General features: G+C 46.7%; 1 protein-coding gene across 1 annotated transcript in view; it reads left to right on the top strand.

Moving 5' to 3' along the window:
• LOC138265060 (cytochrome P450 2G1-like) overlaps positions 1 to 22,914 on the top strand; it is an 88,771-nt gene that overhangs the window by 18,588 nt on the left and 47,269 nt on the right. Inside the window, exon 2 of the mRNA XM_069212608.1 lies at positions 20,841 to 21,003. Within this exon, the coding sequence (XP_069068709.1) occupies positions 20,841 to 21,003 (163 nt within the window). The remainder of the gene's footprint in view (positions 1 to 20,840; positions 21,004 to 22,914) is intronic.

Here is a 22,914-nt window from a genome sequence, read left to right on the forward strand (position 1 = left end):
ACTGTAGAGACTTGAGAGACTGTGGCTTTGCACTCCCCAGGATGGCACAGTGGGCATGGAGGCCCTTCGTGGATCTGGCGTCGTGGACTCATGTGGCTGAGGTGCCCCCCCTTCACTTCCCCCTGAGGTGCCAGTATTTGATTTTTGTGATGCCCCAGCAGTGTTCTCTCCAATGGACTCGATCTCGTGTGTGGGCTTTGCCCATGTGTTGCTGCACATTGGCCCACGGACATTTGGACTTTGCAAAACTGTGCCGGACTTTTGCTACTTGTATATATATAGTTCTAGATGTGTAATAATTCTTTATATATTGCTAAGTTCGCTATACTTAATTATTGATATAATATAGTTCTATTTTTACAATCATTGCCTTTTGTCTTTGCATTTTTGTTTTGGGGGTGTCACTCTGACTTTTCAATCTGCATTGGTGTGTAGGTATTTCGGTGGGGGTGAGGGTGGGGGTGGGTGTGTGGCGTATGTGTGTGCCCGTAACCTTTCCTCCTCCCCCCTCCCCTGTGTCGTAGGTGCAGTACTCACCGTTGTCGTCTGCGGCGACGTTCGTGATCCTGGAAGAAGAGCAGGAAGGCAATGGCTGGGAGGATGTGGAGTTCCGGTTCCATGCTGTCCCGATTCCGCGTGGAGTGTGTCGAGGTGAGCGTTTTCCATTGGAAATGTCTGTTTCCGCCGTGTTTTTATCGGCAGGGCTCCCGCCCCGGAAAAGGTGGCGGATTGGTGAGTCGTGATAGGGTGGGCGGTACATTGTCTGCCGCCTGGCTGTTGGCGGTGACCGCCGCGCTGTTTGTTTGTGCCGCCGTGGCGGTCGGAGTGTTAAAGCGGCGGCCTGTGTTGGCGGTTCCCGCCAGGGTCAGAATTCCATTTTTTGGACCGCCAGCCTGTTGGCGGGTTGGCCGCCGCTTTAACACTGACCGCCAGGGTCAGAATGACCCCCTGTGTCTCTTAAGGTACGCAGTTTTTGGCACACCTTTATACGCGTGAATTCTTCATGTTGTATAAAGTTAGTACTTTGTTATTAATACACAGTTAGACTGTGCACTCTGTGTTAAGCACACCTTCACATAAGTGAATTCTTCATGCTGTGTTAAGTTTGTACTCTGTTATTTTTTACATAGTTGATTGGAATACACAGTATTAAGTTTGTGTCCTGTTATTGTGATACTTATGTTAAGATGCAGAATGTTACAGCTCCTCCCTTTTTCATGCCCTCACCTGGAGAACCTAGCATGGAGTGGAGTAGATGGAAAAAAGTGTTTGATGAAAGGTATGCAAAAGTGTGTGGTACCTCATTGAGTTTAGAGCGTACAATAGCTTGAATTGATTGCTGCATTGATTGGAGCCTGAAATTCATGAGGTGTTTGATTATCACCCTGATGTTGCTGATAGTGATGCTATGTATTTGAATGAGTCTGATTTGTGTATTAAAAAAAGGACATTTATCCAAGGTCTGTACCATAAAGGAGAGGTACCACTTTGGCCGAAGGGTACAAAGAAGTGCGTAATCTGTGGAAGAATATGTCACAGATTTAAGGACGCTAGGATCTCCTTGCAAATTCTCAGGAACTGCTGAAGAAAGAATGAGGGCCGCATTTGGGTCGTTTTTTTACGTAAAATCAGCGCAAATTCACAAAATACAATTGTATTTTGTACGTTTGCGCCGATTTTGCGTAAAAAAACTACGCAAATGCGGCGCTAAAAAAGTATAAATATGGGCCTAAAAGTCCAGTTCATGCTTGGTTGTAATATAGACAAGGTGACAGATGAACTGTGGTTAACGGATGATCCCACACGAGAGGAGGTGCTGGTGTTAGATAAAAGAATCGAGCACCATATGATGTGTGGATGTTATCAAGAAAGATTTGGGGCAAAAAGTAGATGTGGGAAAGAAAAAATGTAAAGTAGAATGTGAGAGAAAAAAATGCAGATGAAGAGACATGTTTTAGATGTGGAAGCAAAAGTCACTTCGATTTCCATAAGGAATGTCCAGTGAAAAGGCGGTGTGCAGAAATGTTGGGAAAAGAGGTCACTTTCAGAGTGAATGCAAGAGTAAGAGCGAGAAGGGAAATATCAACGAGATTGATGCGAGGCAGTAAGAGAATGATGAAGAGATTGAATGTGGACAAATTGTGTTACAAATGGAAGATGGGAAAAAGAGTGCTATGGATAAAATTCAAGTAGGAGGAGAAACTACGAGGGTATTATATGATTTGGGTGAAAAAATAAGTTTGGTCTTCAAAAGCATTTTTTTTTTAAACTACAAAGGAAAGTTAAGCTACAGAAACCAGACCTTAAGCCATATGTTTATGGAGGGTAATCAATGCATTTGGAAGGGTTATTTGTGGGATTGGTTAAGTACAAAGGAAGGTATGTGTGGGATAAGATCTATCTGTCGTCACGGGGTGACAGCATTCTGAGTTGGTTCCACCGGAAGGACTTGGGAGTTACACTTGATCTCAAGAGTTATCCCCTCATAATTTTGAAAGATTTGGGCCTTCAGAAGATTAGTCGACATGTAAGAATTTCAAACAGGACTTTATGAAAGAGTTTCTCTCTGTATTTAGAAAGGAATTTGGGTGTTTGAAAGATTATGTGCATAGGATCAAGATGAAGAAAGATGCACAACCTGTGTGTGGAAAAGTGCAAAATGTACTGTTATCAATAAGAGCGGATATGGAAAAAGAATCAGCCAAGTTGGAGAAGGATGGTGTGATTGAAGGAGTGGAGGGGACGGAGTGGTTAGCCCCAGTAGCTGCAGCATGAAAGAGACTCTGCATAGACCTGAGTGAATTGAAAGAATGTGTGGTGGTGGAAAACTATCCCATTTAGAAAATAGTTGACCTATTGCTTCTGTTGGTCATGGCCAAGGTATTATCATTGATTGACCTTAAATTTGCCTACCACCAGGTCGAGCAAGATGATGTGGCAAAAGATTGGACAGCATTTGTAACACTGCTTGGTACATATTTGGAGCATGCCGTTTGGACTAGTGTCTGCAGCATCTGTTTTCCATACAGCTGTGGAAAAAGTATTGAAGAATGTAGAGGGAATCAAAGTTTATCGAGATGATGTCTTTAATTTTAGTGTTGACATGGAGAAACATGACAAGAGAGTGAGTTAATTTTTGAGGACGTTAGATAAGATAAATATGACTATTATTAAAGGGGACAAATGCAAGTTCAAATTATCTCACATTGAATATATTGGACATGAAATCTCAGCGGAAAGAATAAGACCAAAACTAGTCTTGTAGAGGCTATTAGCAAGTTGGCATCACCCACAAGCAAGGAAGAATTACAAAACATTTTGGGTGTGGCAGGGGATTATAACAAATTTGTGCCTGATTTTGCCATGATAAGTGAAAAAATGAGATAACTCCTGAAGAGGTATGTAGAATTCATGTGGGACCAGAAATCTCAGGGAGGAGTTTAAAATGATAACGTTGAGGCTATAAATGGCTCCCAATCTAAAAAGCTTTAATCCCAATGAAAACTCCGCACTCATAATGGATGCTAATGTGAAGGGTTTGAGAGCAGTGTTAAGCAAGGTGAAGAAGAAAGAACAATAATGTTTGCCTCACATAGGCCCTCATTCTGACCTTGGCGGGCGGCGGAGGCCGCCCGCCAAAGTCCCGCCGTCAGGTTACCGTTCCGCGGTCGAAAGACCGCGGCGGTAATTCTGACTTTCCCGCTGGGCTGGCGGGCGGTCGCCTTCAGACCGCCAGCCAGCCCAGCGGGGAAAGAGGCTTCCACGATGAAGCCGGCTCGGAATCGAGCCGGCGGAGTGGAAGCTGTGCGACGGGTGCAGTTGCACCCGTCGCGTATTTCACTGTCTGCGCAGCAGACAGTGAAATACATGTAGGGGCCCTCTTACGGGGGCCCCTGCAATGCCCATGCCAGTGGCATGGGCACTGCAGGGGCCCCCAGGGGCCCCGCGACCCCCCCTACCGCCATCCGGATCTCGGCGGTCCGACCGCCGGGATCTGGATGGCGGTAGGGGGGGTCGGAATCCCCGCGGCGGTGCAGCAAGCTGCGCCGCCGCGGAGGATTCAATGGGGCCGCGGTACACTGGCGGGACCCCGCCAGTGGTGCCGGTCCGACCGCGGCTTTACCGCCGCGGTCGGAATCCCCATTGGAGCACCGCCGGCCTGTCGGCGGTGCTCCTGCGGTCCTCCGCCCTGGCGGTCAAAGACCGCCAGGGTCAGAATGACCACCATAGTCTAAAAGGGGCTGGGATGCGGTACACATTGATAAAGAGGGAGGCTTTGGGCAAATTGGGGGCAATAATGAAGATCAGGGGCTAGGACTTTACAGTGAACACAGTGAAAACAGATCACAAACTACTGAGGCAGATCTTTCACAAGGAAGGTATGGATGTTGTCTCAGGCAGGATCACAGAGAGGGTGGTAATTCTCCAAGAATACAGATTTGTGGTGGAATACATTCAAGGAGCAAGGAATGTGGTGGCAGATTCCTTGTCTAGATTGGTCATGGATAAGCATGAAGAATGGACAGAAGCTGAGGTGAAAGACGAAATGTATTTGTGTGTGACTAAGGGCGTGGTAATTTCAGAAGAACAGTGGAGGACAGCACCTGAGACAGATGTGTTACAAGAGATATTTAATAATTTAAAGTCTGGCTGGTGCAATAAAGGTAGCAATAAGGAAAAGTGTGAAAAACTTTGGGATGCGAGGGAGGAGTTATCTGAAAGGCAGATATTACTGTTCAGTGGGACAAGATTAGTTCCCCCCGAAGTCATGCAAAGAGACCTCCTGAAAATGGTGCACAAAGGACACTGAAATATTAAAAACGAAGGAGCGGTTAAGGATGGTATATTGGTGGCTGGGAATGGATGTGCAAGTAGAGAGATACGTGAGGGATTGTGTGCAATGCTTGGTGAGTGATGAAGGACATAAATCAAGGGTCTAACATGTGATAGTGAGAAAATTACCTAATGGTCCATGGGAAGAATGAGCGTTGGATATTTTGGGGCCCCTTCATTCTAAGATGCGAACAGCGTATGTTTTGGCACTGCTGGATATGTACTCAAAGGACAAAAGTTATATTTACTCATGATATGGGACAAGACACGTAGTAGCTTTTTTGAAAGAACTTATTGGGGGAGAAGGGGTATCTGGAACAATACTAATGGACAATGGAGTTCAGCTGAAGTCTAAATGGAGGAATTTCTTGAGAAATATGGTGTAAGTCATACAAAAAGTGTGTTGTATAACCCAGAGGCCAGTGGAATGGTTGAGCGATTTAGTGAGGTTCTGATAGAAACCATTCAGCTTGCCAACAGCTGTGGGTTGGAATGGAAAGATGAAGTGTGTAAGAAAGTTGAGGTGTATCGTTTGACTCCTCACTCGGTTACAGGAAAGACACATTTTTCATTGTTTAGAGGAAGAAAGCCAAACAGTGTGATGTCTCTAGCTTGGGTAAATCCGAAATGTCAAGGGAGTGAGGAAAGTAAGGAGAATTGTGGAGAGAGAGAGAGAGATGAAAATGGTGGAGAAAAGGAAAAATTATCTGATGACAGAAGGAGAGTTATGGTTACAGATGTACAAGTTGGTGATTGGGTGAGGGTCAGAAAACCAGATAATATTCAGAAGCGAAAATCTTCAACCCCATAAAGGTAGTGAAATCATTTAAAAATGTGGTCAAAACTGCAGACTCGGAATATGGAATTTGAACAGAGTGGTATCTCACCATTCTACACAAAGGTTATGGAAACCTTCTTTTCTTGGAATCTCAGAGGAAAGGACAACCTCTTTTAGGAGCCCTAATGTCAATTCACAAATTGAAAATTGTGAAGATAATGGGTCATCCTCAGAAGAGGTTCCAACAGAACGAAAAAGCAGAAAAAACACCTTGATGTACTCAACAGGCTGAGAGTAAATGTATTATGAAGCAGTAATGTAGGGGAAGGAATGCAGGAGTCAGAAATGGGGTTGAACGAATTAAAAGAAGACAGGTGCAAACAATAATAGAGACTTCTCAAAAGCAATTCCTGGTCTGCTCTAATTATTATATATATATATATATATATATATATATATATATATATATATATATATATCAGTAGTGTAATGTAGTTTGATGTCACACAAATTCTCCATCTTCACTTTGGAAGCTAAGGCTGATGAAATGGGAGATGCCATCTTTCATTGGTAAATGAAGTGCCTTCCTTTCCCAGAGTTTATTGGAATTTCCTAAAAAGATGTGAATTTGCTCATAATGTTAGATCCTCATTATGGAATTCAGGAGAGGTAACATCACCACTCTCATGCGAAGCCTCATGTCGAAAGCAGCTGGTTCCCATGAGGAAGGTCTCCAGGCTTCTTGCAACACTAGTGAGTACAACAATACTATTCACTATGCAACGCAGTGACATTCCTTCACATGTGTACAGTGATCCTACTTATGGGAGTTTGATTCAGAAAAAGAAGAAGAAATGCTTAGTGGTCCACAAAGACATGACACTTGCTTAGCATTCAGCTCTGCTTTCAGTATATTCAATGCACTGGTGAGAGTTGCCTTGGATCTCTTAATTTTGAAGGTGGTCCTCCTCCAGTGAAGCATAAGGCGTGCTGCTAAGGCTACCTTCTGAACTAAAAAAATAGGCCTTTAAATTAGGCCACTTCTCCTACTCCGCTAACTGTGTCAGCCTTATTCAGCAGGGTAATAGGGCTAGGGATGTCTGAAAGTTGTTCCAATGTGCACATTACGTATTTGAATATTTTTTTTCACCAGGTGGAATAGTGAATTTCCGTACAATGGATTTTCTTGGTGATGGTGAATCCTCGTGTACATATTTTCTTCTTCTTCATTTGTGTGCTCAACATGTTCCTCTGGATTTTTCGTCTCCTGATCTTCCTGTGCAGGTGGAATGCAAAGGAGCAACACATTTTAATACTTCAGAAAAGTAAAGAGAGCAAAAAACTAGACAGACTCTTAGGCATGAAGATCAGTGATACTTGCAAAACAGTCAAGGACTATTTGATCGCGTAGCAATTTATGGCTGGGAACAAATTAACCCTTTGCATTGGTCTATAAGGATCCACAGACCCAGACCACAGAAATAGTAGGAAAAAGTCATGGGTAGATCTGATACACGCGGGACTTGTGATTCCAGGTTCTGTTACCACACGTCCTAACAGATTTAAAAGATGGACAAATTGAAACTTGACTCTACATAACCCCTACTTACAAAAACATGTCAACATGTGTTTTCATATTAAACAGAACTTTTAGAAAATGTACTTGGTTCATAGAACTTAGAAAGGAAATCCTTCCTCTGTGAGATTGACAGAGTTGCTAATCCCAACCAAGACTTTTTACCATCCGTTTGCTTGGCTAACGTGTATCCTTGCACTGCTCACATTTACAAAAATACTTTTTATGTTTATTGAAGTCTTTCGAGAGAGTGCCTGTGTTTCAATATCTCTCCCTTGTGTGTTACATTTTTCACCCCAAATCTCCACACCTGCTCCCAAGGCAATCCATGTTGCTCCATTTAACCCCACTTAATCTCCCCGTTGTGGGCTGTTTATTAATTTAATGTCCTAGAGCTTTAACTGCCCTCCGTGGCTGTCAAGATGAGTGTCTTGATGGAGGTTCTTCAGCCAGGAGTCACCTCATGCAAACTGCTTCTCTCATTCAACGAAGCCCACATGGACGTCCTACTAGCGGCCTGGTCCAAGCCTTACACAGGGGCTCCTGTGACTAGGTCAACTGCCCTCTGCCATAACCTTGCCCCACAGGACCCAAGTTTCCCACCCTACATCTCACCCTGGATAGTTTGGTGGTCCAAGCCTCCTCTTCCAAAGTAAATCCTGGCGCATCCCTTTCACTTCACCAGACAGGAAGTCCTTGAGACCTTGGAAAAGAAGATGTTTTCTTCTGCCAGCCTGGCACTGCGGTCATTGTATTGTATTGTATTGTATTGGGCATTTCTAAAGCGCATTCCGGCCCTCAGGCATCGAAGCGCTAACTGGGTGAGGCAATAAAGAGCTAAGCAGAGGAGCTCCCAAACTTATTGAGAAAACAGCCAAGTTTTGACCAGTTTCCTAAAAGTTAGATGATTATGTTCTTGCCTTATACTCAGTGGAAGAGAGTTCCAAATTTTAGCAGCTGCAATAGTAAAAGCTCTGTCTCCCCATTTTACTTTTCTAGTACGGGCTATTTGAATTTGATAGGCACCGGCTGAATGCAACACGCGATTAGGCTTATGCCATTTCAGCTTTGGGGTCATTGAACACTACATGCCTTCTGAGCTGATTCTCCCACTCGCTCTGGGACAGGGTGGCACATGTGCTGTCTATGATCTCGGAGGAGGCCCCAGCCATACTCTCCCAAGCTGTTGCTAATGGGAGAGATGCAGCTAAGTTTGCCATATGCTGTGGGCTGGATACGACTGACTCACTAAGCAGAGCGGTTTCATTGTCGATGCCCACCTCGCTGAGAACCACTGGCTTTTAGGGGGATGTCCAGGCCTCACTCATAGACATGCCCTTCAATGTCTCTCATCTCTTCAGAAACAAGGCGGACTCAACACTCGAGCACTTCAAGGACAGCAGGGCTACACCCAGGTCTTTAGGCCTTTCCATGGCTGTTCATGGCCATGGAAGAGGCTTCCAGCTGCGTCACTACTCACCCCACCGCCACATCCCACAGGCTTCCCTGCCCCTGTGTGTCCGAGGACTCGGTACTCACAGACCTCTTGGGTCAAGTTGCCAGATAATGGGCCAGTCCATCCCCCCCATTCCATCCCCGGCAGCTGCAGACACAAAGCCATTTTAGTTGCCCTCCGACCTTCAAGGCTATCCAGTGGGAGGCAGGATACACCATCACCTGCACCACTAGTGTTCGATAACATCTGACCTTTGGGTTCTCCAGATTGTCCAAAGGTGTCAACATCAGGACAGTGCGCACTCTACGGGCGACAAAAATGCAAAAACCCAGCCTTTCTGCAAGAGCATAATTCAGGCATTGTGTTTATATGCAGTATGCTAACCTTTTGGGGAAACATCCTTTTTTACTTTTTTTTATTACGAAATTCGTGGTTAACGAAAGCGCAACAACGCTTTCTTTAACCACGACTTCGTTTTTTGTGCCTTAACTACGTATGTCTGAACAACGAACATGCGTGGTTAAGGTACAAAGAAGGGAGTTGGCAAAGGAGGACGACGCAGGTGACAAGGGGTTGACTAAGGTAAGCAGTGGGTTTAGGTTTTGGGGAGGGGGTCGGGGGTCAGGGGGTTTTAGGTTTTTGGGTGGGGTTGGGCAGGTGGGGTGTTTTTGGTTTTGGGGAGGGGGTGGGGGGCCAGGGGGTTTTAGGTTTTGGGGTGGGGTTGGGGGGATGGGGCGTTTTTGGTTTTGGGGAGGGGGTGGGGGTCAGGGTTTTTTTTTTGTTTTGGGGTGGGGTTGGGGGGGTGGGGCGTTTTTGGTTTTGGGGAGGGGGTGGGGGTCAGGGGGTTTTAGGTTTTGGGGTGGGGTTGGGGGGATGGGGCGTTTTTGGTTTTCTGGAGGGGTGGGGGGTCAGGGGGTTTTAGGTTTTGGGATGGGGTTGGGGCGTTTTTGGTTTTGGGGAGGGGGTGGGGGTCAGGGTTTTTTTTTTGTTTTGGGGTGGGGTTGGGGGGGTGGGGCGTTTTTGGTTTTGGGGAGGGGGTGGGGGTCAGGGGGTTTTAGGTTTTGGGGTGCGGTTGGGGGGATGGGGCGTTTTTGGTTTTGGGGAGGGGTGGGGGGTCAGGGGGTTTTAGGTTTTGGGATGGGTTGGGGGGTGGGGCGTTTTTGGTTTTGGGGAGGGGGTGGGGGGTCAGGGGGTTTTAGGTTTTGGGGTGGGGTTGGGGGGATGGGGCGTTTTTGGTTTTGGGGAGGGGTGGGGGGTCAGGGGGTTTTAGGTTTTGGGATGGGGTTGGGGGGTGGGGCGTTTTTGGTTTTGGGGAGGGGGTGGGGGGTCAGGGGGTTTTAGGTTTTGGGGTGGGGTTGGGGGGGTGGGGCATTTTTGGTTTTGGGGAGGGGGTGGGGGGTCAGGGGGTTTTAGGTTTTGGGGTGGGGTTGGTGGGGTGGGGTGAGGGATGTAGGGTGAATGGTGCCTATTAGTAATGGTTTTATCAGGAATGCCTTTACAACGAAATTTCGTTGTTAAGGCATTCGTGGTAAAAATCATTAGTAGTAAGGACGAGGTCGGTGTTCCGACCTCGTTGTTAAGGTTAGTAGTTGTTTTTAATTCGGTGTTCCGTCGTATAATCAACCTTTTGCATTGCAGACTTTAACCTTGAAAAACACTATTAATGATGTTTGCAGTAACTGTTCATTTGTAGGGTATTGCTGCAGACTGACTGAGGGTGTTAGAGTGTGGTCCCTTTCTAGGACCTTCTAGAAGCTTTCTCTGCAGCATGACTGGGTGTGGTTTGTGGGCTTGGCCAGACTCTATATAAGGGAGCCAGCCCAGCTCCACGTGCTCACTATTCAGAGTTCCCAGTGCAGAGAAGCAGCAATTTCCTGAGCTCCTGTTCCGGAGGCCTACCTTGACATTCCAGGAATGCCCCGCATTATCTTGGTGATCCTTGAGCAGGGTGGTAAGACGGAGGTCGGGCTGGGCCGCTGTTCTGCTTTCCTACTTATCTCCTATCGGAGCTTACAGAACCTCTCTGCAATGCACTTCTGAGTTCAAAGAAGACCTTTATTGTTGTTAATTCTTCCCCACCCACAAGTTCTTGAGAGACGAATTAACAGACTTCAAGCACACGTTCAAAAGAGTAAAAGTAGTAGCAGCAATGAAAACAAAATATATCACAGTACTTCTCAGTTGCAATGTACACAGCAGATTATATTAGCAAAGCATAAAAGTTAAAATTCATCACCGTATGAGCAAGTAGGACCTATCTTCAGCTTCATCTTTCTGGGGTCTGCAAGTTGATGACTCCGGTCAACTGCGAGAAAGAGACTATCTACCCACATGGGAGACTGGCAACTGGCGCCTAGTTCCAGCCTGAAGTCAAGCAGATTCGAATCTAACTCACTGTAGCCCAGAGTCAGCCTTACAAAAGCGTGCCCCCTCCTCTCAGACTCGGAAAAACTATGCAAGCCTTTGGAGACTGGCCAGATCTCCTAGACTTCTCCTCTTCCCAAGCCTGAGCAGAAAGGAAAACACCAAATGTACTCTCTCTTATCAGGTCTAGCCTGGTGTGAAGAAAACAGCTTGGTTCATCTTGTGGAAAAACACAGCTTGGAAGAATACAGACATCTGCGATGTTTCAACTGCAATGTCTAACTCCACGTTAAAGCCAATAGGCAGCTAACATAAATATCAAATGTAATGTCTAATGTCATGTCAAAGCCAATAGGCAGCTAACCTAAATATCAAATGTAATGTCTAATATCATGTCAAAGCCAATAGGCAGCTGAGCTGAATACAAAATGTAATGTCTAATATCATGTCAAACCCAATAGGCAGCTAAACTGAATACAGCATGTCAAAGCCAATAGGCAGAATACAGAATGTAATGGCTAATGCAATGTCAAAGCCAATAGGCGGCTAAACTGAATACAAAATGTAATGGCTAATGCCATGTCAAAGCCAATAGGCGGCTAGGCTGAACAAAACATACAATGTGCTACTAGTGAGCACTGAGCAACTAATATGTGCAGTGGTGAAACACAAAGTCATTAGTCAAACACAATTAATAGCATCACAGCCGCCGACCCGTTTTAAAAGACTCTTGAGTTTTGGGCCTACTCGTGAAATTTTCAGAGTATGCAAATCATTGCTCTGATGTAAATCTTGGTGTTCAGATCGGCAAAGGCTTGCGCGATTATTTCATGGCATTTGCATATTCTTGTTAGAATCGGCAGTGTGCGCGATTCACTTCCCGCATGTAAAACTTGGTGTTCAGATCGGCAAAAGCTTGCGCGATCATTTCATGGCATTTACATATTCTTGTTAGAATCGGCAGTGTGCGCAATTCATTTCCTGCATGTAAAACTTGGTGTTCAGATCGGCAACAGTTCGCACGATCATTTCATGGCAAGTAAAAACTTTGATGTGTAATGTTTGTTGTAGTACACACGTTTATCCTGAGCCTATGGATTTCCTGTGAAGATGATAAATTCAAAATGTGACGTTCTTTGTGCATATTAAGTTCCTAGTACAATTCCAATTGTTTTCCAGGGAATGTTTCAGATTGTTTTGTCCTCATTTTAAAAATGCAGTGTTTGTTCTGAAACAGTATTCTAGAAGGTTCTTGTATTCCTAGACATTATGGGGGTGATTCTAAGCTTGGCCAAGCGGGAACTGCCAGAAGACCGTACCGCGGTCAAAAGACCGTACTGCGGTCAAAAGACAGCGGCGGTCATTCTGGGTTTCCCACTGGGCTGGCGGGCGACCGCCAAAAGGCCGCCCGCCAGCCCAGCGGGAAACACCCTTCCACGAGGAAGCCGGCTCCGAATGGAGCCGGCGGAGTGGAAGGGGTGCGACGGGTGCAGTAGCACCCGTCGCCAATTTCAGTGTCTGCTAAGCAGACACTGAAATTCTAAGTGGGGCCCTCTTACGGGGACCCCTGCAGTGCCCATGCCATTGGCATGGGCACTGCAGGGGCCCCCAGGGGCCCCACGACACCCCATACCGCCATCCTGTTCCTGGCGGCCGAAACCGCCAGGAACAGGATGGCGGTATGGGGGTCGGAATCCCCATGGCGGCGCAGCAAGCTGCGCCGCCATGGAGGATTCCCCTGGGCAGCGGAAAGCCGGCGGGAGACCGCCGACTTTCCGTTTCTGGCCGCGGCTGTACCGCCGCGGTCAGAATGCCCAAAGGAGCACCGCCAGCCTGTTGGCGGTGCTCCCGCGGACCACGGCCCTGGCGGTTTTTACCGCCAGGGTGAGAATGACCGCCTATGTGACATTTTATGTAAAGCTCATATGAAGCATTGCATTAATCGTTCTTGATTTGTTCCAGGTACCCAGAGTTCTTGAGGTCTAGTTAAAGTCACTTCTTAGTTTATCCATGGTTACAGTAAAACAATACTTAGAACCATAGTCTAGTGAAATTCAAAGTGATTATATTCTGATATTGTGTTGTTTAACCTTATGCTTCCTACAGGTCTCCTTCCCAGCTGTTCGCTACCTAATCCTCTTTTCCCCACTTGGACTCTCTTAGGCTCTGTGATATTTCTATCAGTGTTTTGGAGCTGTCTTGTGGTGGAAATGTTGGGAACGTGCGTAGACCCAGAGGATCTGGTCTCCCTGCCAAAAGGGGCTACTCCTTCCCCATTGTGACTACCCCTCCACAATACAGGATATTCAAGCTATGATACCAATATTTCAGCCTCTCTACTGAGTTTCGGTGAGCCTGACTTTTAAGCAGCTGAGCCTCTTGGTCTCCTTCATCCTGCTAGTGACATTTTCCCATCGGCATTTGCAAGATCTGCAGTGGTACCTGATGTTCCAGTGGGAGCAGCATCAGGGGAATCTCTCTGACATGGTCGGGATTTTGGAGGGCACTGCTAAAGATCTGCAGTAGTGGTTGACAGACTTTGTTTGGGTCAGCTGTAGACTCCTCTCCCTTCCTCAACACAAATCTGATGGTAGTGACAGGCATGTCCCTCCTGGAATAGGGCAGCCATCTGGGAGACGAGGAGACCAGCAGACTCTCGTCTCTGGCAGATACAAACTCCACATCAATCTGTCAGACTTCCATGTGATCCGATTGGCATTGAAAGCCTTTTCACCCTCCTTCAAGGGAAGGCTAGTGCAGCTGTTCGTGGACAACACCACCGCCATGTGGTACTGCACCAAACAGGGTGGAATAGGGTTATGGACTCTCTGTCAGGTGGAACATGGAAGGAACATCTGGCAATAACCCTGGTGGTTCCCCACCTGGCAGGCACTCTGAATGTCAAAGTGGACAAACTCGGCTGAAGATGCTTAGCAGGTCATAAATGAAGTCTCCAACCGGAGGTGGTGCGAGGTCTATTTCAACAGTGGGGAGAGCGTTAGTCAGATCTGTTTGCCACCCCTGAGAATGCACAACATCAGGTATGGGTTTGATAGAGTTTTCAAGGTGGCTCTCGCCTGGAGATGCTTTTCGTCTTGAGTGGAGCTTCAGCCTCCAGTACATCTTTCCACCAACACCACTCCTGCCAAGAGTTCTCAAGAAGATCAGAAATGACTGTGCCCAAATCATCCTTTGGCTACGGACTGGGCTCAGAGAGTCTGGTATCCCAAGCTGTTCTGCATGTCCGTCAGTCTTCCGATTAGCCTGCCTCTTTGGGAGGATCTCCTGTTGCAGCAGCAGGGGAGGACTGTCCACCCAATCCTGTTAATGCTCCTCTTTCATGCATGGGGATTGAGCAGCAACAGTTGACAGCTTTTGAACATTCACTCAAAGTCTTTTATTTTGCCAGCTCGGCGTCCTTCCACCAAGTTAATGTATGTGAGCCGTTGGAGCAGGTTTGTTGCATGGTGTACAGTCAAACAGGTTGACCCTTAGCCTGCACTCCTTACCCAAGTTCCTTTGTTTATCTTTACCCTAGCCCAGCAGGGCTCTGTATTTGGCATGTTGAATGGTTATTTATCTGCTATCTCAGTCTTACTCTGGCTGCCAGATCAGCCCTCCTTCTTCAAGTCCCCTACTGCAAATAGTTTTCGTAAAGGTCTGCAGCAAATGTTTCCTCCAGTTCCCTTCGTCATGCCTCAATGGGACCTCAAATTGGTTATTACCCTTCTAATGTGCGTTCCCTTTTAGCCACTTCATACCTGCCCTCCTAGGCTCCTCATCATCAAGACGGCCTTTCTGGTGGCAATTACATCTGCAATGAGGGTCAGTGAGCTGCAGATGCTATCATCTCACCATCCATTTATCACTTTTCACCCAATTAGTCCTTCGTTCTTGAGCATCCTTTGTGCTGAAGGTAGTTACCCTGTTCCATGTAGGCAAGTCCATCATTTATGCTCCACCTGGTCCCTCTAAATAATAAGAGAGACTCCACCAGCTCAACCTAAAAAGAGAGTTTCTACCTGGACTGCATAAAAACATTTCTGGTGGACAATCAATGCTTCATGGGGTATGTCGGAACCAAGAAAGGAAAGGCTGTGCAGAAACAAACCATCTCCCAATGGACTGTGCTCTGCATTAAGATCTGCTACAATTGGGCCAGGAAGCAGCAGCCAGAAGACTTGCATGCTCCTTCCACCAGAGCAAAGGCTGCGACCACTGCGCTAGCATAATGGGGTTATGGTCCTGGACTTCTGTCAGACGACAATGTGGGCTTCGCTACGCACATTCACCAAGCACTACTGCCTGGACGGTCAGGTCTGTCGGCTTGGGCACTTTGGCCATTCGGTCCTGCAAGACTCTTTGGTCTAAAACAGGTTTTCAGACACTCCTTTAAGGAGGTATTGCATGGGTATCTATTTTAAGAAGAGGAATCTGCGGCTAGATATCTCTATCATATGAACAAGTTACTTACTTTGTGTAATGCATTATCTGGTAGCGACTCTATCTAGCCACAAATTCCTTACTGACCCACCCTTCATCCCCACTCTGTGAATGGGTTTTCCGATACAGGGCTGTTTCCTTTTCAGGGCCCTAGTTTCACACACAAGTGGTCAGTGTTCTTCATGGTTCCACGCTCCTGGCGTGGAAAGTCACAGAAAGAAACTGAAATCAGGGTGCTCAGGTGGCACCGCTTTAGGTACTGGAATGCCCCTTCTAGCATGTATAATGCTATGTGAAGACAAACTACGCCACCTACCGGCATGCAGGGGTACTGCTCATGCAAAATTTGCAGATCCAGTATGATTCCGGGGGATAATTAGAAGGTGAGGAATCTGCAGCTAGATAGGGTTTCCACCAGATAAGGCATTACTGAAGATAAGTAACTTGTTCTTTGGTTTACCAAGCTGTTCTTTATAGATACTCCCCATTGTGTTGAACTTCAAATTTAGAAATTAAAATTGACACAATTTCTTTCTCTCCTAATTATTTGACTGGTGTTTTGGTTAATTTAAAAAACATCCATTATATTAAATAGCTATTTATCTGTTTATTAGTGTTTATCTGTTTACACTCTCAATGGCTACTTCCTTTTCAGTATGATTTTAGCAGTGTTTATAGATTTAAGTGAAAATACAAATGCATAAATATAACAAATAAAATCACAAATAAGTTTGAGAAACAGAAGGCTGGTGCGGAAGACTATCAACCTACTCTGACTTTCTCCTGGCCGAGGTGCGGGGAGTCTGGTGAGTGACTTAAGCAGTCACAATCTTGGGTGAGGCATGTAGCATGCAGGGCTGTAGTTTGCCTGTGTGTATCCTAGGTAAAGCACAATAGGAGGGCTCCTATAAATATCAGGGTCTACAAAGGAGCCTAATGTAAACATGCCCAAAGTGGAGTGAAAGTGTTGGAATGACCACAGTTTTGGAGTAAGAGTGCTGCCATTCACATGACTTAGAATACAGGGTGAATAATGAGACTGCCTTATACACTGCTACAAGGTGTTTGGAGTGGAGTCTTTGGGCCAGCTGACAAACTTCAGGCTTCAGAGAACGTAGAGAAATTCACAGGAGTCATGGGCCACAGTAAAGCAATCTCATGCTCCAAGCTGCTTGCCTTGCTTAGGGGATACACAGTGTGATCAAGGGAGTTCCTTACCAACTGGTGGATTCTGATTTATAGGTTTAATATGACCTTTCCATGTGTCTGATCACTGCAATAGTTATCCTAAAGTGTGGTTGACAACTCTAAGCTGTATGGAAATGGCCACAATTGGGAGGAACAGACTAGGCAAGTAACCAGTGACATATAAACATCTTGCAAGGTGATAAGATCATTGATTTAATGGTCCCGCAAAGCTGACAATTTCCCATAGAGTCAATCAGCATTCACTATATCTGTCCCTCCTCAACTCTTATCCAGTAGCCTTCTGTGAAATGTGTAACAGTCAGATGGCAAACAGAAGCTGTGGTATTTTTTTCTTAAGAAGTTGGTGTTGCAGTCCCAACCCACATGTAAAATAGCTTCAGTTTTGTCTTGGTGGAGCAGAAGGGCTTGCTTCGCCCAAGGACTTACCTGCCACTGTTGGGCCATAGTCTTTCTCGCCTGCTATTTCAGCCCTACTCTTTCTGGCCACTCTGCTGCCTGCTATTTTCTAGATATCTGTAAGACTGCATGCAAGTGCTATGAATGGACACACTCAATAAACCTCATCCGCTAATAGTTACTCTTACATTACGAGGCAGTGTGGTGCCACCGGGCTGGTGCCAAGAGTATAAGGCCCTCATTCTGATTCTGGCGGGCGGCGGAGTCCGCCCGCCAGAATTCAGCCCTCCATAATACCGCTCCGCGGACAAAAGACCGCGGAGGGTATTATGAGTTTTTCCCTGGGCTGGCGGGCGGTCTCCAAAAGACCGCCCGCCAGCCCAGGGAAAAACTCTCTTCCCACGAGGATGCCGGCTCGTAATCGAGCCGGCGGAGTGGAAAGGTGCGACGGGTGCTACTGCACCCGTCGCGTATTTCACTGTCTGCTACGCAGACAGTGAAATACTAGCGGGCCCTCTTACGGGGGCCCCTGCAGTGCCCATGACATTGGCATGGGCACTGCAGGGGCCCCCAGGGGCCCCACGACAATCCTTACCGCCATCCTGTTCCTGGCGGGCGAGCCGCCAGGAACAGGATGGCGGTAAGGATTGCCAGAATCCCCTCGGCGGCGCAGCGAGCTGCGCCGCCTTGGAGGATTCTTAGGGGCAGTGGAAAACCGGCGGGAGACCGCCGGTTTTCCCTTTCTGACCGCGGCCAAAGTGCCGCGGTCAGAATGCCCAAGGGAGCACCGCCGGCCTGTCGGCGGTGCTCCCGCCCCCGTTGGCCCTGGCGCTTCTCTACCGCCAGGGTCATAATGAGGCCCTAAGTTACTTACGGCTCCAAAAGACCCTGCCACTTACCTCACCTGTTCTTCTGTCACCTCATGCATCTATGGGATACTACATGCTTGGCAGAGTGGCCTCTCTACCTGGTAAAATCCAAACTTGAACTCACAGGCGCTAAGGTTTGGTTGAACCTTTTCTGTATTTTCATGCTGTATTAATTTTAACAAAAGGCTTGATAGTGTTTTAACCACGAATTTTGAAACCATGTACTTCTCCATTTTGATTTTATGTTCTGTTTGTGCTGAGTCATGGCAGGTTTGGAAACAAGTGGTATGTTGTCCAACATGGGGTTGCCAAGCATGAAAAGGCATGGTTATGTTTTCTGATTTTCTAATCTCGCTTCCTCTGATGTTTAGGTTTCTCTTTTTGTTACAATGGGACGTGAGAGTGGATTGCTTTATGAGTTAGCTATTTTGAATTTATTTTGCTAATCAAATTTTATTGTGTTCATGTGAACACAAAAACCACAAGACTTCCAGGCCACAACTTCAGTCCCTGACCCCCAGCATCACACAGGTCACAATTCAATCAGGCCTCCATTGTAATCCATAATATTCCCACCACCCGCCACAAATTTGTTGGGGCTTTCGCGGACACCACCACGGGCAACATATATAGGCAGTTCTTATTCACGCCAGTTCACCCCGATTCGCCACTCCGCCAAGGATGCCTATTTTCGGCTGTGTCCCTCTTGGCACCCACCAAAGCCACCTCCACTAACACATGTTCCACCCGAGGACCACCAAGATCATCCATCAACCCCAGCAAGGCAATCTGAGGGGTAAGCAGAAGGGATTTGTCCAAAACCAAAGAGAGTTCACGTTAATTCCATGTCCAATAAAGAGCCAGGTCAGGGCAAGACCACACCATATGGAAAACATCTGCCTCCAGCTTGTACAACGAAAGCATGTTGAGTGAGGCAGCATGACAGCCCGATGCAACCTGACAGGGGTCACATATATAATGTGTAAATAGTTGAGCTGACCCAGGAGTAAGGGTATAGATATTGTTGGCTTCCAGACTGCCGAGCAGGCCTCCTTCCAATCAGCCTCATCCAGCTCACCAGGCCAGTTCTCACATTTCTGATTCAGCATAGACAAGTGGTTAGGGGCATGGATGATTCGTACCACACGAGGATTGAACTCCCTAGTCTACGTGTCAGGTGGAAAGTCGAGAGCATGCTGCAACTGAAGGTACATGTTACATTGGGTGTGAGAAAACCCAAAACTATCCCACAGCTCCTGAAATGACAATAGGTGAGCACCTGCCCATCAGTCTCCCAAATGGGTGATCCCAATCCTATCCCATTGAGAGAATACCTCCTGAGCAGCAGTGTGGTGTAGCCAGGTACCCTAACAAAGGGGGGTTTTGGGGGTGCTCAATTCAGTCAGCCTCCGATCCAAGCTCGTAAGATGGAACAACCATTTCCAGGCCAAAAACACCACCCTCGCAACCTCTGGGAGGGGGTGCAAAAATCGAGCCCCAAAAAATATGCCCTGGACCCTATCAAGACTCAGCAGAGACAGCTCCGCCCCCGATGGGGGGCCATTGATTCATTCAGCCAGTCATTCAGAGCTAGGCAATATCAGCAGAGATCAGGCGCTAACTCTAGGATTACATTTATTGATTTGAAAGAGGCCCAAAATGTCATGGCTGTGCTCCAAATCGTTCGTTCCACATTTAATTTAAGAATAATTGCTTTTGGAAATACGATCAGCATTGAGTGGAACAGAGTGAGACGTACCTACCAGAGTAGTTTATGCTTGCACGGTTTTATGGAAGCGCTTTCAGGAACATGCACTAGCCTCGTGTCCTTAACATAAAGGTCCGCTAGGCCGTGTTCCCCCACGATAAAGTTCTTTGCCAAAAGAATTGTTTCATATTACGGCAGCACGTCATTTGAAAAGTTATTTTTGAATTAGTATTTTGTATTTTATTTTTTTTATTTGTGAATGTGTGGCACTGATCGGACACATCTAGTGCATAGAAAGACAAACCTTGTATGAAATCAAGGAACCTATGAAAATTGAAGTTCTTTTGCAGTATTCACAAAAGCCATTGCAGAGTCCTGGAGGGCTAGGACTGCAGATTTCTGGCCCCTCTGACCTTGCATCTAAGAAACTGAGGGCCAGATTCACGAGATCCTTGCACCCCCGTGCGCCCCACTAGCGTAATTTATTTTTACGCTAATGTGGCGTTAAGGAGGCCATTTCCTTGCACCATCTTCACAAAGTGGCGCAATGCTAGCATTGCGCCACTTTGTAACCCGTTGCGCCACATTAAACCTGCTCAAGGTATGATGTGTGCAAGGGGGACGTTCCCACGCAGGAAAGCCGCACAAAATGGCACAGTGAAATCCACAAGATTTCACTGCAACATTTTTTATGTCATTTTTAATGCCTGCTCGGGGCAGGCGTTTAAGTGACGGGCCCATAGTAACCTATGGGCATCAGTAGTGCTTTGCTGCACCAGCACCATCATTTATGGTGCTAATTCAGCAAAGCACCACAATAGTGTCATAAATTATGAGGCTATTGTGGAAAAGTTAGGTAGGGCAGGGTCAGCGCAAGAAAAGTGGTGCATCGGGACCAATGCGACACTTTCTTGTAGATCTGGCCCTGAGTATCCCACAGATATTGGTTAGCTTAAATTAATGACATGTTGCATCTAGCCCCCCTTCATATAGATGGCAATATAACCAATAGATATTTATCTGCTTATCCTAAGGGCTTGTTCGGGTGATACTGTAAAATTCCTGCCATAACTTGTCAACCAAGATGAAAAGGGGATAAGAGTGTACCTTTTTCTTACTTTGTTTGTTGCAAAATGTGGTAGTATGTGATGCTCTTCTGACATTTTGTATGAGCTCTATTAAACTGTAAACTTACTTTCTAACCACAGCTTGGAAAGACGTATGGGAACATGTTCACTCTGTGGATGGGACAGACACCACTGATTGTGCTGAATGGATGCCACGCTGTTAGAGATGCTCTAATCTCCCACTCAGAGGAGCTCTATGATCGTCCACCTTCTCCACTTTTAGAGGCCTTCCTCAAAGGCAAAGGCAAGTAAAACTGCATGGAGCGAATTTGACTAATTAAGGACAATTAAAGAAAGAAGAGACTTATGCCAAACCGCCAATTTACCACACCGTCCACCACGACAGTAACAACCACCAGGCTGGAGACAACGGTCTCCAGCCCAGCGGCCGTTACTAGTCTGCCTGCGAGATAATGACCCTGCATACCGCCAAGGTTTTCGTGGCATCTGTACTGCCACGAAAACCATGGCGGTAGGCACTATCAGTGCAAGAGAATTCCATCCCTGGCACTGATAGGGGTCTCCCATGCCCCCCTCCCCTGAGTCCTACCCCAACAGCCACGGCCCCCCTACCGCCCCTCAAAGCTGATAAGGCCACCCGAACTCCATGGGCCCGCCCATACATACCCCCCACCCCCCACTTCGGCATGCACACACCACTCACAAACATACACGTGCACACACATGCACACACACACACATACACGATTCATCCCACGACACACATCACAGCCCCGCATACATACACCCACTCACACACCCCTTCTAAACACTCACAGCCACACCCCCATTCACGCACACACCACACAACACCCCCCCCCACACCCTTCCCCTGTGGGACGACCACCTTACCTGCCTCGGTGGTCGTCCAGGAGGGAATGGGTTCCATGGGGCCTGCTCCGCCGCCAGCACCCCGTCACCAGAACACCGCCACGCCGAATACTGCAACGTAATTCGGTGGGTGGTGTTCTGATGACGTGGCCGTGGCGGAGGGGCAACCTCCACTGCACCGCCAACCGCCAGTATGGTTGCTGGCGGCTCTCGGCCCAACTTATGGCAGAGGGTCGCCAGCAGTCACAATATGGTTGGCAGAAGACCGCCAACACTGGCGGTCTTTGGTCTGGCGGGACTTCAGTGGTCTTCATAGAAGACCGCCAAGGTCATAATGAGGGCCTATGTGATTGGTCATCAAAGTCTAAGTTGATCGATAAGTGGTCAATAATTTTTTTAATGAGTGTGACAGTAACCCTTGAACTTTTGAACAGAGGACATGCAGATTGTATTGTGAATCATTTACCTTACCAAGTGTGACAGATTGGAAGAGCATCAATATGTATTTAATTATGTATTGATAGAGTAACCCTAACAATAAGGGAATGATTCACAAAGGCAGCCTTGCCACCTTGCCAGCCTTGTCACACAATGCCACCATGTGTCACACGATTTTGGCACCCTTCACACAAACAGATAGCGAGGAGCCAAAATCACACAGTGGTTGGCAGTACAAGCTGGAAACCACTTCATAAAATGGCAATTAACTTCGTCTTTGCTAGCTGTAAGCAGCCAATGTCCATTAAGGGATGTGTCAGCAGACTCAGCCACCGTTTTCTTTTTTGGAGAGTGTATGGGAGGATTTGTCTCTGAGGTAGCCCTCTACACAAGATCTTACCTGCACGAGGCCGTACCCTTCAAGACCACACTGCCCTCTTCACACAATGAAATTTAGCTGCAGGTTGGCAAAGGTAACTTACATGTAAGTTTACAATTTTTCAGTACTCACTAATGGTGCATTTGTACTAACATACACTTTCGTAGTCACCTAAACTTTTATAGTAATGACACGTAAGTCCAGCACTACACATGGCCAGCCACTGGTACTACAACATTCTTTCAATTGAAAATAATGGCGGTAGGGCATTACTACACAAGTGTAAGTTACTCTTAAAGTGTAAGTTACTACAAAAGTGCACTTTGGGAATACTGAAACACAGTAAACTTATTCAAAGTGTAAGTTACTAAAAAAGTGAAGATTGTGATTAGAACTTTGTAGAACTTTTTTGCATTTATGAATCAGGACCGAAGTTTGAAAACTGAGAGAAAAGCTCTGCAAGAGCGAGAGTATACTTTCATGGGACTTCAAATGATGTGCCCCTTA

The sequence above is a fragment of the Pleurodeles waltl genome, chromosome 11 (genome assembly GCF_031143425.1).
Source record: "Pleurodeles waltl isolate 20211129_DDA chromosome 11, aPleWal1.hap1.20221129, whole genome shotgun sequence".
In the NCBI taxonomy this organism is placed as follows: domain Eukaryota; kingdom Metazoa; phylum Chordata; class Amphibia; order Caudata; family Salamandridae; genus Pleurodeles; species Pleurodeles waltl.